This window comes from Moschus berezovskii, chromosome 9 (assembly GCF_049115385.1).
Source record: "Moschus berezovskii isolate FMDL1 chromosome 9, NW_MosBer_1.0, whole genome shotgun sequence".
Taxonomy (NCBI): domain Eukaryota; kingdom Metazoa; phylum Chordata; class Mammalia; order Artiodactyla; family Moschidae; genus Moschus; species Moschus berezovskii.
This window is the reverse complement of record NC_142468.1, coordinates 30,464,691-30,478,777: the sequence shown is the minus strand read 5'-3', so window position 1 is coordinate 30,478,777 and position 14,087 is coordinate 30,464,691. Positions and strand designations below refer to the sequence as shown.

Here is a 14,087-nt window from a genome sequence, read left to right as displayed (position 1 = left end):
GGCCGGGAACGGAGGCCCGCCTCCGGCGCGACTGCAGGCGGGCGGGCAGGGGTAGCAGCTAGTGGAGGGACTGGGTAGTCGACCAGCGAGGAGCATGGAGGTCCCAGCGCGGGCCATCAACGCCGAGCCCGGCTGGTTTGTCTCTACTCAGGAGCCAGAAGAGGCGGAGGCGGAAGAGTCTAGCCCGTTGCTTAGCAACGTAAGTTCGCTCCGCTGGCTCCCGGTTCTGAAGTGACTGCCAAATAAGACCGGGGAGAAAAAGGGGGTGGCAAGGGGAGAGGGGAGAACTTAGGACCTGGGGCCTAAAGGCAGCAGCCGAGATTTCGAGATCTGGCGGAGTTCATCAGTGAGACAGGAGCCTAACCTGTCCTAGAAAGAAAAGCTGAAGCTGCAGGCTCAGGTGGAAGAGACGCAGCAGCAGGTGGAGGCAGGGGACCCCACTAGGGGAGCAGCCCCACGGTTATGCAACTCACTGCTCCCGGTATGCTTGTCGGCTTCTCGTTTTTTTTCCACCAGTCTTGTGAGCTTCTTGCAAGAGTCACAAGATTTTGCTTTTCTCAGCTTAGTCACTGGGGACCTGTAAACATCTTAATACAGAGATACTTAACCGTGAAGGAGCGTGGGAGGCCTGGTAATAAGTACATAACACTTCCCTGACCCTAAAACCTGTGCAGTGGGCACTTCGGCCCTTTAACTCAAGTCCCAGGGCAGTAACAGTTTCCGTGACTTTATTCCCAAATGCTATTTTGGGGGAGAGTGCTTTCAAGGCGTATCCTCGACAGGGCAACGTGAATTGCTTCTATTTACAATATCGTCATTGCGTGGCATTCCTGCCCATCCTTTCAGTTGGGCAGACTTAATTCATTAAGTGTATAAATAGAGATTAGTTTTGCAGTCCTAGTAATTGGGGAGCAACAGTTGTCTACAGCAACCTCAAGCTGACTCAGGGATTCTTCAGTTATCACGTGAGCTTGAGGCCATGTGCTGCTCCCTGTCCCCACCCCATTTTACCCTATCTTCATCTTTTGCAGTCACGAGGTTAGTCATGCCTTCTTTCTGAAGCCTATTGGGTCTCTGCGCAGGTGATGATTTTCCTAGGAAACTGGATTCCTGGACCTGCACTAGTGGGAAGTGAGAAGGAAAGGAAAGGAAACGAGGCCCAGGTTGCTGGTTGAGTGACTAGTATGTCACAGTATGTCTTTGGTTTTAGGAGACTCTCCATAACCTGTCAGTCATTTCGTGACCAAAGTTGGACTTCACCATTCAAACACTTAACTCTGTTAATTCGTGTGCTTACAGGAAGTTCACACACAGAGACCCCAAGGTGCTTCATTTGGTTTCTCAGTGTTTAATTTGATGAATGCCATCATGGGAAGTGGCATCCTTGGCTTAGCTTATGTTATGGCTCATACTGGTATCCTTGGATTTAGGTGAGTTTTATTTTTTTCTTTTCTGTCTTTTCTTTTTTCATTTTGATAGTACATTGAGAAGCAAAGAGATAGGCTGTAGAACTTGGTATTATACAATTTCTAGTTATTTCTGGGGTTCCTCTTATTCTTATATTGTTGCTAGTCTGTAGCTTGGAAGGATGCTATATAATTTGTTTTTTTTTTTTTTTTATCCAAAGTGTGGCTAATTAAAAAAAAGGGAGAAACCTGATCCACATTCCTTAATAACCTTAACAAGTGGCTTATTTGTTGTGTTCAGTGGGCCAAAGTAAATCAGAGTTTATCAGTCATGCAGATTATTTATAAATAGCGATTTTGTGACTGTAAATAAAACATATAATCCTTTGGTTTCTCTCCATCTCTTTCTCTCCTCCTGTTAAATAGTCTTGTTTCACTTTCTGAGGCTAGACATGTACTCTGTGTTTATTCCCTTACATCTTTTAAGACTCAGCTCATAGGCCAGTTTGCCCAAGACGGAAGACATTGCTGTCTTTTCTGTGTTTCCATAGTACTTTTATATTCATTCTTTTATTATAATGTTTGCAAGTTATTTTCCTCACTGAACTCTGAAATCCTTTAGGACTAGATCTTATCCTTAGCATGGATCATCATGCTTAATAGAATGAGTGAACAAGTTTGTTTTGTCAGTACAAACAGATTTATTTTTTCTAGGAAATTTAAAATACAGTCTCATGTAGGATCATTTTTGCTTTTACTTTGAATTTCTTGGTTAGCTAACCAACTTTTAAATAACCCAACTTGCTTTTATTATGGGATGTATTTGCAAACTTTCATAGTTTTAAAACTTAAAAGCTATGTATGATACCTCAGGCAAGACATAATCATAGGACTTATTTCTTAGTTCCATTTGAAAAATCACATTTTTTACTGCAGGATCTCACATGCAGATATATACCACTGAATGGGTGCTTGCTGAATCATATCACAGTTTCCATCTGGTGATGCCAACCTTATTTTGTGAGGTCTCTGACATCAGTTGACAAGTGTACTTTCACCTCTCCATTTTGCTACTTATTAACAAGTATTAATTGGACTGCAAAGATAGAATTTCTTCAACTTCAGGAGCACTCCTCTGGAAACTTGTCTTGCCAGTATCTTCCTGAGAATGAGTAAGGGATTATGTATGCTGTTTCTTTTCATACTTTTGCTGAGAGGACCCCAATTATTACATTACACTTTTTTCAAATCATGTCATTGGAAGTGTGTTAACTGTATTTTTTTGGCTTGGTTTGTTGAATATGTTTAATAGATGCTGAAATGCAGTGTTTATTCAAAATTATAGGGAGATAACTCATCATTGGGGGCTTCCCAGATGGCTCAGCAGTAAAGAACCCACCTGCCAATGCAAGAGATATAAGAGATGTGGATTCGATCCCTGGGTTGGGAAGACCCCCTGGAAGAGGGAATGGCAACCCATTCTAGTATTCTTGCCTGGAGAGTCTCATGGACAGAGGAGCCTGGAGGGCTACAGTCCCTGGGGTTGCAAGAGTTGGACACGACGTAAATGACTAAACAACAGCAAAGCATCATTGAAAGGGGAGGGACAGAGGAAAGAAAAAAGACAATGGGATTTCACAACTGAAACTTACTTCTCTTAAGTTGGAGAGAAGACAGAGAAGCCTAGAGGGTTACATCCATAGAGTCACAAAGAATCAAACACGACTGAAGCGACTTAGCACTCATGCACGTGACTGTTTGAATGTTAAAAAAAAAAAAAAGTTTTTTGAATGAATAACCATAAAAAGGAAACTTTTAGGGGACAAATTTGACCATGTACTCTTTTATGTTTTAGTTTCTTGCTGCTGATAGTCGCTCTCCTGGCTTCTTACTCAGTTCATCTCCTGCTTAGCTTGTGTATTCAGACAGGTAAGTAAAATGTGTGCTTATTCATTTGATAAAATAGCCTATTGAGATCATGTCTACCTACATCAGGTTGGCTGTCTCAAATCTAATTTCCAGTGGAAATATTAGGTAGGGTGGTTGAAATGGAGAATTTCAGAAGGTCAGAATATGTGGACCCAGTCCTTCAGGGGAATATCTGAGGACCGACAAGGAGGAGGAAAACTGCATTCTTCCCTGCCTTTCTCCACAACATGTGACATAGTTTTCTAGGTTAGAGTAGATTAGGGGAAGCACCTAAAAGATGTTTAAAGGATCCAGACCTTGTGTTAGGGAGAAGCAGTACCCATGTGTTCATGCTGATCATCTTTCTCCTAGGGTGATCACTTTCTGGAGAACACCTTCCCAGATCTACTACTGCTGTCTCTGCCCCCCATATATAGATGTATATATATATATATATATATAAAGTTTTTTCCACTTATGCAGTTCAGTCATGTATTGAATAAGTTCTTTTAAGTTACAATAAAAGTGTATGAATTGTGAAACTGCTTTCTTAAAGTTTTTCTTTTGGCATAAACAAATACTCTGTGTCCACCAATCCTGGTCTTTTTATCTGTCTAGTCTGATCTGCCTTTGGATTAGGACAGTTATGATGCCAGAATCATGAGTTTAAGTCTTATGGGGATGGGTTCTCTTTGCCCTATCTGATGGGTTCACTTTGCCCTGTTGTTTTCAGGTTTTTAAGAAACAGAACAGATACATAAAATAGATAAAAATGGGATTGTTCTGGTTGAAACAGGTGTTTCTTGAGTATTTTAAGACTCTTCAGAACAGAGTTCTAAATCCATAGCTCTAGTCTGTTTAATCTGTCTATGCATCAGACTCATCTGCAGATTGTTCTGTAAACAGAGGTCTCTAAGCCTCAGGAATTCTAATTCCAAGAATCTGAGGTAGAATTCAGGAATCTCTTTAAAAGTCCTCCAGGGGACTCTTACACAACACTGACTTTGGATCCATAGTTCATCATAGCTGTAAGTTGTGTCATTGCTTTAGGTCATTCAACCAACAAGTACATTCCTTTGCTTGCAGGGGGCTTGGGTGACTGTGCAGACAGATAGAAATACTAGGAAATGATGCAATATTAACCGCAAAGTAACAAGTTGTTCATAACGACATCCCAAATTCAGGAGGTGACTGAATTTTAATGCATGTTTTGAAATTTTGCTTCTTTGTTTAAAAAAGTTATTTTTATTTAATTCTGATAGTTTATCTAACATCTTCATAGGTTATTTTATCACGGTTTCTACTAAAAGATTAATATGTTAGTCAATCATGTGGCAATTATGTCTTCATTACCTGAAGTGTTTTGCTTTATTAATTTAAATTATTTGGAAGTAGTATTCAATTTATGAAGTTTTCCAGGTAATGCTAATTTTTTTTGCTTTCCTTCAGATCATATGTATTTAACTTTAAAATTCTGACATCTGTTTTTCTTTTCTATAACTTTGGGGCATCTAAAGTGAAAAGCTCTGTTTCTCTTTCTTTTTTCTTTTTCTTTGATTTTTTGTAGCTTACTTGGTCCATGAACTAACTTCTCCATGATTCTTCGTACACACTGCTGCACCTGTCTGCTGTTGATTGAACTCCTTCAGTCACTGTAAAGTTCTCTGTGGAGGTAGGCTTTAAAAATAATAACAAATCATATATATATATATATATAGCATATGCGTATGCTGTATATATGCTAGAGAATAATATGCAGCTAAATTGCTCTCTAGTTTGTTGTACTGTCATAAGAGAGTATTCAGATTGGATTTGTCAGTTGGAGAAAGGATTATCACAAATCTTTACAGATTAGCTTCATTATTTGCCTAGAGCACAAGAGAAATTCTACCTTTATAAAAGTAAAGGATTTCTTTTCATGAAATTCTGCTATTTTTGATTTTATATAGGATTTGGGATCTGTCTGGACTTTTCTTGAGGGCTGAGGAGGCATGTAAGGTACCTTAATCTCTCTAGCCTTAGTTTGTGCTTAGTCATTCAGTCATGTCCAACTCTGCATCCCCATGGACTGTAGCCCGCCAGGCTCCTTTGTCCATGGAATTCTCCAGGCAAGAATATTGAACTGGGGAGCCATTCCCTTCTCCAGAGGATCTTCCTGACCCAGGAAACCTTAGTTTGCCGATTCTAAAATGGTAGTGATAATACTTTTCTCTTGGGATTATTGTGAGAATGAAATATAATGACCTACATAAAATGTCAAGTCCTTGGTAAAATGCGTAGCTTTTATTATTTGAGTTCTCATTGGGCCAGAACCCATAAGGATTGCAAAGTATGTTTATATATATATATATATATTTTTTTTTTTTGGCTGCATGGCATGTGGGATCTTAGTTCCCCAACCAGAAATTGAACCCATGCTCCCTGCAGTAGAAGCCGAGTCTTAACCACTGGACCACCAGGGTTCCCCCAAGGTGCTATACATACTGTACTGCTGTCCCAGAAACAGTTGGCTTATTATGATTCTCTGGGGAAATGTTTATGCTCTGGGAATAAATGAAGAGCTCCCCTCCTCTGGTTTCCACGTCAGTGTCAACAGAGGAGAATCAGAGTCTTAGAACTCAGCCTGTATCTGGTCAGGTCCCTACTTCCTAGTCCTTGCTCCCTACCACTCACTGCATTGTCATCATTATTTGCCTTGAGATCATTTGGATTAATAATCTTATACCACTTAATTTATGTTAATTTATGTCACTCAGTTTATGTCAATCAGTTCAAGAATCCTATGTTATCCTTCATTTCCCAGACTCACCCAATATAGTTCTGTCATTTTCTTTTTTTAATTTTATTGAAGTATAGTTGATTTACAATGTTGTGTTAATTTCTGCTATACAGCAGAGTGATTCAGTTATACAAATATGTGCATTTTTTCATATTCTGTTCCATTATGGTTTATCACAGGATATTGAATATAGTTCCCCTTAACTCTGCTGAATATTTCCTTACCTTTCTTACTCTAAGAGAACCTAAGACTTCTCTGTGAACACTGCTTTCCCTGCCGTCCTCTCAAGTGGCCTCTCTTTTCTCTTCGATGTCCCTCATACTGGTCTAAAGATAGGATAGATGTCCTACTGACATCTCATGTCTACTTCCTCTCCCTAAACCCCAGCTTTGAATCTCATAACGTCTACCTTATGGATATCATATACAGACTCCTCAGCCATGTTCTGTCATTTTGTAAACAGTTTAGCTTCTGCTTTCCTTTCAGTTTCTTCAGTATCACCCCATCTGGATGGGCACTGGATGATTTCAGTACCCATGGAAATAATCTAACACTTTCATTTCCTTAACTTTTTCTCTTCTAATGATTATGTTCTCTGCCTACCTCAGCTACGTATTTCCCTGATCATACCATTGATCTTGTCTTTACCAAAATTTCATACCCTCCAAAATCTCGTTTTCAAGAATCCACCCTCCAAAAACTACCATCTTTTTAATTTTTAAAAAATTCATTCCCTCAAGTACTCCAACTCTGGCAATTCTTCGCCCCCCACCTAGACTTGAGTTCATTGATTTACTGCTTTTGCTCTCTCTTGCACTCTCTTGTCCATATTTCTTCTCTGTATCCAGTTGAAGTTTCTTGTTGTTACAATCACACCCTTACTCCTCCCTTTCACCATGCTACTTTCCTGGCAAAACTCCAATCATAGTTAAATGTAATAGCCTACCTCACAGATGCACCAGTGCAGTTGACTATTCCTGAAAAAGAACATAAAGCCATGCAGATTAATGTCACTGTAGTTCAGTGTCTAGTGGGTCTGTGGTGCCATCACCTAATCCTTATTAACCTCTTCAGTTCATTAACTTGCTTGCTCTGCTGTCTAGGAGATGACTTTCATTTCTTCTTTCTCTCAGACCTTCAACACATTCTCCTTGATTTCATTCTTAGCTGATATCCTCACTTTCTTTTTCACTGAGAAAACAGAAATAATCCTACAAGTACTTTATATGCTCTTACTGCCACTTCCACCCACCTGCCTTCCCCTGTGCCTTATGTTCTGCTGCTTTGGATGAACTCTGTGTTCCTGTCTGAGGCTAGCCCCTCTACTTCTGCTGTGACCCCATCTGCTCCTACCTACAGTGTTCCAGCCACTTTCTCCCTTCTCTCTTCTTTTTCATCATCTTTGTACCTTTCTTTCTATCAGTTTACAAATAGACTGTAATTTCTTCCCCTTAAAAAAATGACTGCATTCATTCACTATGCTCCATGCCTTCATAGGGGATGACTGTCAGGTGGCACTAGTGGTAAAGAACCTACCTGCCAGTGCAAGAGGCTCAAGTTCAATCCCTGGGTCAGGAAGATCCCCTGGAAGAGTTCATGGCAACCCACTCCAGTATTCTTGCCTGGAGAATCCCATGGACAGACGAGCCTGGAGGGCCCCAGTCCATAGGGCCGTGAAGAGTCAGACACAACTGAAGCAACTTAGCACACATGCACACCGTCATAAAGCTCTTGTCAAAATAGTTTTCTATACCAGATACTTCCCCTTCCTCTTATTCTCTCTTGAACACTCTTCAGGCAGCCTTTCCCCATTATTACACAGACATTACTGTACCAGCGTCTTCCACATTGCTGATCCAGTGGTCAGTTCTGTCTTCATCTTAGTTGACTAGTCAGCACCATTGGACACAGTTGGTCACACCTTCCTCTGTAAAACGCTTATTCACACTCTCCTGGTTTCCTTCCTGTTTCACAGAAAATGCTTTTCTTCTGCTAAATCCTTTTTATCTCCCTGTCTTCTAAACATTGGAGTTTCCCTGGTCCTGTTCCCCTGATCTCTTTTCTTTTACACTCTTGGGCTCATTACAGCCCTAAAATTGATACCCCTAGCCTGGATCTCTTCCCCTGAATTTCAGACTCATATCCAACTTTCTCCATGATATTGCCACTTGGATATTTAATATGCTAATCTCAAATTTGCCTCTTTACACTGCCAGTCTACACTTTCCACTGTTTTCCTATCTAAGTAAATGATAAATCTTCCTTCTAGTTGCTCAGGCCAAAGACCTTAGAATTATTCTGGACTCTTCTTATACTCCAAATGCAATTTCCAAATGTGAGAAAGTATCTGTCCTATAATTCTGAAAGTAAAATACTGACAAAACAAATGTGAAGACTGTGATGAAAAGGTATAGAGGCTAACTCTCAACCAACATTTGTATTAGTCTTTACCTACATGAGTTGAAAATTTATGAGCATGGATGTTTATAGCAGCTTTATTTATAATTGTTAGAAGCAACGAAGATGCCCTTCAGTAAGTGAATGGATAAACTGCGGTCCGTTCAGTTAATAGAATATATATACTTCAGCATTTCAGAGAAATGAACTGTCAAGCCTTGAAAAGACAGGGAGGAATCTTATAAAGGCATCTTGCTAAATGAAAAAGCCAGTGTAAAAAGGCTGCATTCTGTATGGTTCCAACTATATGACATTCTAGGAAGGACAAAACTATGGAGACAGTGAGATGATCAGTAGTTGCCAGGGCTTAAGAAGGAAGGAGGAATGAATAGATGGAAGCATAGATGCAATTTAAGGCAGTGAGACTATTCTGTATGATACTATACTGGTAAATACATGTCGTTCTTCATTTGTCGAAACCGTAGAATGAACAGCCCCAAGGATGAACTCTAATCTATGGACTTGTGGTGATAATGATGTGTCAGTATAGATTGACTGATGTGACAAATATACCCCTCTGGTGTGGGATTTTGATAGTGGGTGGGGCTGTGCATTTGTGGGGATAGAATGTGAAAACTATACTTTCTGCTCAATTTTGCTCTGAACCTAAAACTGCTGTAAAAATAAAATCTGTTTTTTAAAAAATTAAGAAACAAACTCAGAGGGAAAGAAGAAACAGAGATAATTCACAGACCAGATGAAAACTTTAAAAACTATATTTAATAGCTTCAGAGAACCAAAAGAAGATATTCAGTTCAGTTCAGTCATTCAGTCGTGTCCGACTCTTTGCGACCCCATGAATCACAGCACGCCAGGCCTCCCTGTCCATCACCAACTCCCAGAGTTCACTCAAACTCATCTCCACAGAGTCGGTGATGCCATCCAGCCATCTCATTCTCTGTCGTCCCCTTCTCCTCCTGCCCCCAACCTTTCCTAGCATACAGTGGAAACAGTGTCAGACTTTATTTTTTGGGGCTCCAAAATCACTGCAGATGCTAATTGCAGCCATGAAATTAAAAGACGCTTACTCCTTGGAAGGAAAGTTATGACCAACCTTGATAGTATATTAAAAAGCAGAGACATTACTTTGCCAACAAAGGTCCGTCTAGTCAAGGCTATGGTGGTCATGTATGGATGTGAGAGTTGGACTGTGAAGAAAGCTGAGCACCGAAGAATTGATGCTTTTGAACTGTGGTGTTGGAGAAGACTCTTGAGAGTCCCTTGGACTGCAAGGAGATCCAACCAGTCCATTCTAAAGGAGATCAGTCCTGGGTGTTCATTGGAAGGACTGATGCTAAAGCTGAAACTGCAATACTTTGGCCACCTCATGCGACGAGTTGACTCACTGGAAAAGACTCTGATGCTGGGAAAGAAGATATTACATCATTGAAATAAGAAGAAGAAATTATTTCAAGCATATAGTAAAAGAGTCCTAGACATTAGTAATGAAATTTAAAAATAATTTAGTAGATGGGTTGAAAAGAGTTAAGAAAATTTCCTGGGGAGAAATAAAAAGACAAGGAGCTTGAAAATGGGAGAAAAAATATAAGAAAATGAGAGGATCAGTCCAGGAGGTTCAGCATGCAAATAATAAAAATTAGATGATAGAAAATTATCAACAAAATCATACAAGCAAAGTTTTTGTAACTGAAAGAAATTAGTTTCCAGATTGAGAGAAGTTTTCCTGGTAACCAGTGTAATAATTATAAAATAATTCATATCAAGATGTATCTTTATGAAAAATTAGAAATACAGTTGTAAGGAGACTATACTGAAAGCTTCAGAGAGGAGAAACAATTCAATTTTCATGCAAAGAATCAAAAACTATAATGACAAAAGACTTCCCAGGAAGCACTATAAATAAGAAGACTATAAAGCAATACCTTCAGAATTCTTGAGGAGAATGATCTCAATATAGAATGCTGCTGCTGCTGTGCTTCAGTTGTGTCCGACTCTGTGCGACCCCATAGACGGCAGCCCACCAGGCTCACCCATTCCTGGGATTCTCCAGGCAAGAACACTGGAGTGGGTTGCCATTTCCTCCTCCAATGCATGAAAGTGGTGTCCGACTCTTCGTGACTCCACGAACTGCAGCCCACCATGCTTCTCCGTCCATGGGATTTTCCAGGCAAGAGTACTGGAGTGGGTTGCCATTGCCCTATCCATATAGAATACTACATCCTGCCAAACTGTTATTTAAATGTACAGGTAGAATAATGACATAAAAGACTCAAAAAATTATCTCCCATACACTCTTATGTAATGAGCAATGGAGCCATTTACCAAAGTTCAGTTCAGTTCGGTCACTCAGTCATGTCCAACTCTTTGCAACCCCGTGGACTGTGGCATGCCAGGCTTCCCTGTCCATCACCAACTCCCAGAACCTGCTCAAACTCATGCCCATTAGGTTGGTGATGCCATCCAACCATTTCGTCCTCTGTCATCCCCTTCTCCTCCTGCCTTCAGTCTTTCCCAGCATCAGGGTCTTTTCCAGTGAGTCAGTTCTTCGCATTAGGTGGCCAAAGTATTGGAGCTTCAGCTTCAGTATCAGCCCTTCCAATGAATATGCAGGACTGATTTCCTTTAGGATGGACTGGTTAGATCTCCTTGCTGTCCAAAGGACTCTCAGGAGTCCTCTATAACACCACAGTTCACAAGCATCAATTCAGCACTCAGCTTCGGTGCTCAGCTTACCAAAATTAGGTGGTACCAAAAAAATTAGGGAATCCAGCACAAGGGAGAGGCTCCCTGGTGCCTCAGACAGTAAGGAGCCCTCCTGTTCAACCCCTGGGTTGGGAAGATTCCCCGGAGAAGGGAATGGCAACCCACTCCAGTATTCTTGCTTGGAGAATCCCATAGACCGAGGAGCCTCGTAGACTGCAGTCCATGGGGTTGGTTGCAAAGAGTTGGACATGACTGAGCAACTTACACACACACAGCACAGGGGAGAAGTGAAGGACAACAGCCAAACAGCAGGTCTGAGAGCCACCTGCAGGTTGAAGTAGTTCTTTTCACAAAGGCGCAGTCAGCTCTCCAGGTCATGCTTGCCTTCAGGATTTTGTTCAGGATGGAAATCCTTTTCTTTTTATTCTTCCTGAAGGGACTCCCTTCCTCACTGGTCTGTCTAGCTCTAATTTGTACTAACAGTACCTGTTAGATTAGCAGTAGATAAGCAGTCAGACCTGGCTGTTACAGAAGTCTAAGAATCAAATAGTGGAAGCTTGAAGCACAAGGTATTAACAAAGAGAATAAAAGGGGAAAAACAGCAAGTTAAGAAACTTGGGGAAGTTAGACTGAATGTGGAGTAGGGCCTGTCTGAGGTTAACTCCCAGATTTCTGACACAGGCCACTGGATTAATGATAGTGTCATTAATGCTCATAAGAACACAGCAGGAGATGCTAGTTCAAAATAAAAATGAATTCAGTTTTGGATATGTGCACTCTGAAGTAAAATTAGATGGACCGGTCCTATAAGTGAAGCCCAGGATAGAGGATCATTCTTTCATCCTATACTCATTTATCTGTGAGGATTACAGAGATAAAGGACTTACTTCCTTCCCTTAAAAAAGCTCATAATCTAGAAGGGGAGATAAATACATAAGCAAATGATTTATAATGTAGTGTGATCATTTAAATATGTGCAAGGTATAATGACAGCTCAGAGGAGAGAATGTTTTGCCTTGTCTCAGTGCGGGGTGAGGGGGCTGGTGAGGGTCAGCCAGTATTGGGAGGACTGAGCTAAAAAGGAATTTGACCAATAGACAAGGCAAGAGAGAATATTCCTGCACATACAGAGGTTCAGTTCAGTTCACTTCACTTCAGTTGCTCAGTCGTGTCCGACTCTTTGCAACCCCATGAATCACAGCACGCCAGGCCTCCCTGTCCATCACCAACTCCCGGAGTACACTCAAACTCATGTCCATCGAGTCGGTGATGCCATCCAGCCATCTCATTCTCTGTCATCCCCATCTCCTCCTGCCCCCAATCCTTCCCAGCATCAGAGTCTTTTCCAGTGAGTCAACTCTTCGCATGAGGTGGCCAAAGTATTGCAGTTTCAGCTTTAGCATCAGTCCTTCCAATGAACACCCAGGATTGATCTCCTTTAGAATGGACTGGTTGGATCTCCTTGCAGTCCAAGGGACTCTCAAGAGTCTTCTCCAACACCACAGTTCAAAAGCATCAATTCTTCGGTGCTCAGCTTTCTTCACAGTCCAACTCTCACATCCATACATGACCACTGGAAAAACCATAGCCTTGACTAGACAGACTTTTGTTGACAAAGTAATGTCTCTGCTTTTTAATATACTATCAAGGTTGGTCATAACTTTCCTTCCAAGGAGTAAGTGTCTTTTAATTTCATGGCTGCAGTCAGCATCTGCAGTGATTTTGGCGCCCAAAAAATAAAGTCTGACACTGTTTCCACTGTTTCTCCATCTGTTTCCCACGAAGTGATGGGACCAGATGCCATGATCTTAGTTTTCTGAATGTTGAGCTTTAAGCCAACTATATTACTCTCCTCTTTCACTTTCATCAAGAGGCTTTTTAGTTCCTCTTCACTTTCTGCCATAAGGGTGGTATCATCTATGTATCTGAGGTTATTGATATTTCTCCCGGCAATCTTGATTCCAGCTTGTGCTTCTTCCAGCCCAGCGTTTCTCATGATGTACTCTGCATATAAGTTAAATAAGCAGAGTGACTATATACCACCTTGACATACTCCTTTTCCTATTTGGAACCAGTCCGTTGTTCCATGTCCAGTTCTAACTGTTGCTTCCTGACCTGCATATAGGTTTCTCAAGATGCAGGTCAGGTGGTCTGGTATTCCCATCTCTTTCAGAATTTTCCACAGTTTGTTGTGATCCACACAGTCAAAGGCTTTGGCATAGTCAATAAAGCAGACATAGAAGTTTTTCTGGAACTCTCTCGCTTTTTCCATGATCCAGCGGATGTTGGCAATTTGATCTCTGGTTCCTCTGCCTTTTCTGAAACCAGCTTGAACATCTGGAAGTTCATGGTTCACGTATTGCTGAAGTCTGGTTTGGAGAATTTTGAGCATGACTTTACTAGCGTGTGAGATGAGTGTAATTGTGCGGTAGTTTGAGCATTCTTTGGCATTGCCTTTCTTTGGAACTGGAATGAAAACTCACCTTTTCCTGTCCTGTGGCCACTGCTGAGTTTTCCAAATGTGCTGGCATATTGAGTGCAGCACTTTCACAGCATCATCTTTCAGGATTTGAAATAGCTCTGGTACATACTGAATATTTTACCCACCATACCAAAACTAGTTTACTATTGTTTATACATAAGATACAAAGAAGAAAATGAAACTGAATAAATAGAAAAGTGTCAAATCTTAAGGAATTTGGAGCTTTTGCTGAGGCAGTGAGAAGTCACTGAGGTGGTTGGAAAAGAGTCAAAGTAGATACTAGAATTCACCAGTTGTTGCTTCGAAAGAGAATTTTGGTCCTTCTGAGAGCCCACTGAGAAAGAGAACATAGGCCCCTATCTTTCTCTTTCTAACAGTTACAATTCTTTTA

The 14,087-nt window shown here is 40.9% G+C and overlaps 1 protein-coding gene and 1 long non-coding RNA gene across 3 annotated transcripts in view; one reads left to right on the top strand and one right to left on the bottom strand.

Annotated features, from left to right (window-relative positions):
* The first annotated feature begins 66 nt into the window (after positions 1–66).
* The window catches only part of SLC38A6 (solute carrier family 38 member 6), a 73,505-nt gene continuing 59,484 nt past the window's right edge, over positions 67–14,087 (top strand). Inside the window, exons 1-3 of one of the 2 annotated variants that reach the window (XM_055435768.2) lie at positions 67–199; positions 1,300–1,430; positions 3,262–3,335. In XM_055435768.2, coding sequence (XP_055291743.1) covers positions 95–199; positions 1,300–1,430; positions 3,262–3,335 — 310 coding nt within the window. In that variant the 5' untranslated portion in view covers positions 67–94. Of the gene's footprint in view, positions 200–222; positions 1,193–1,299; positions 1,431–3,261; positions 3,336–14,087 lie in introns of those variants that run through there. The other variant, XM_055435770.2, reaches the window with a different exon arrangement.
* On the bottom strand, positions 104–7,768 carry LOC129562539 (uncharacterized). The gene is made up of 3 exons (XR_008687208.1): positions 7,630–7,768; positions 7,040–7,070; positions 104–235 (listed from the first exon to the last, which is right to left on the bottom strand). It is a non-coding gene; the product is annotated as an uncharacterized LOC129562539 (long non-coding RNA).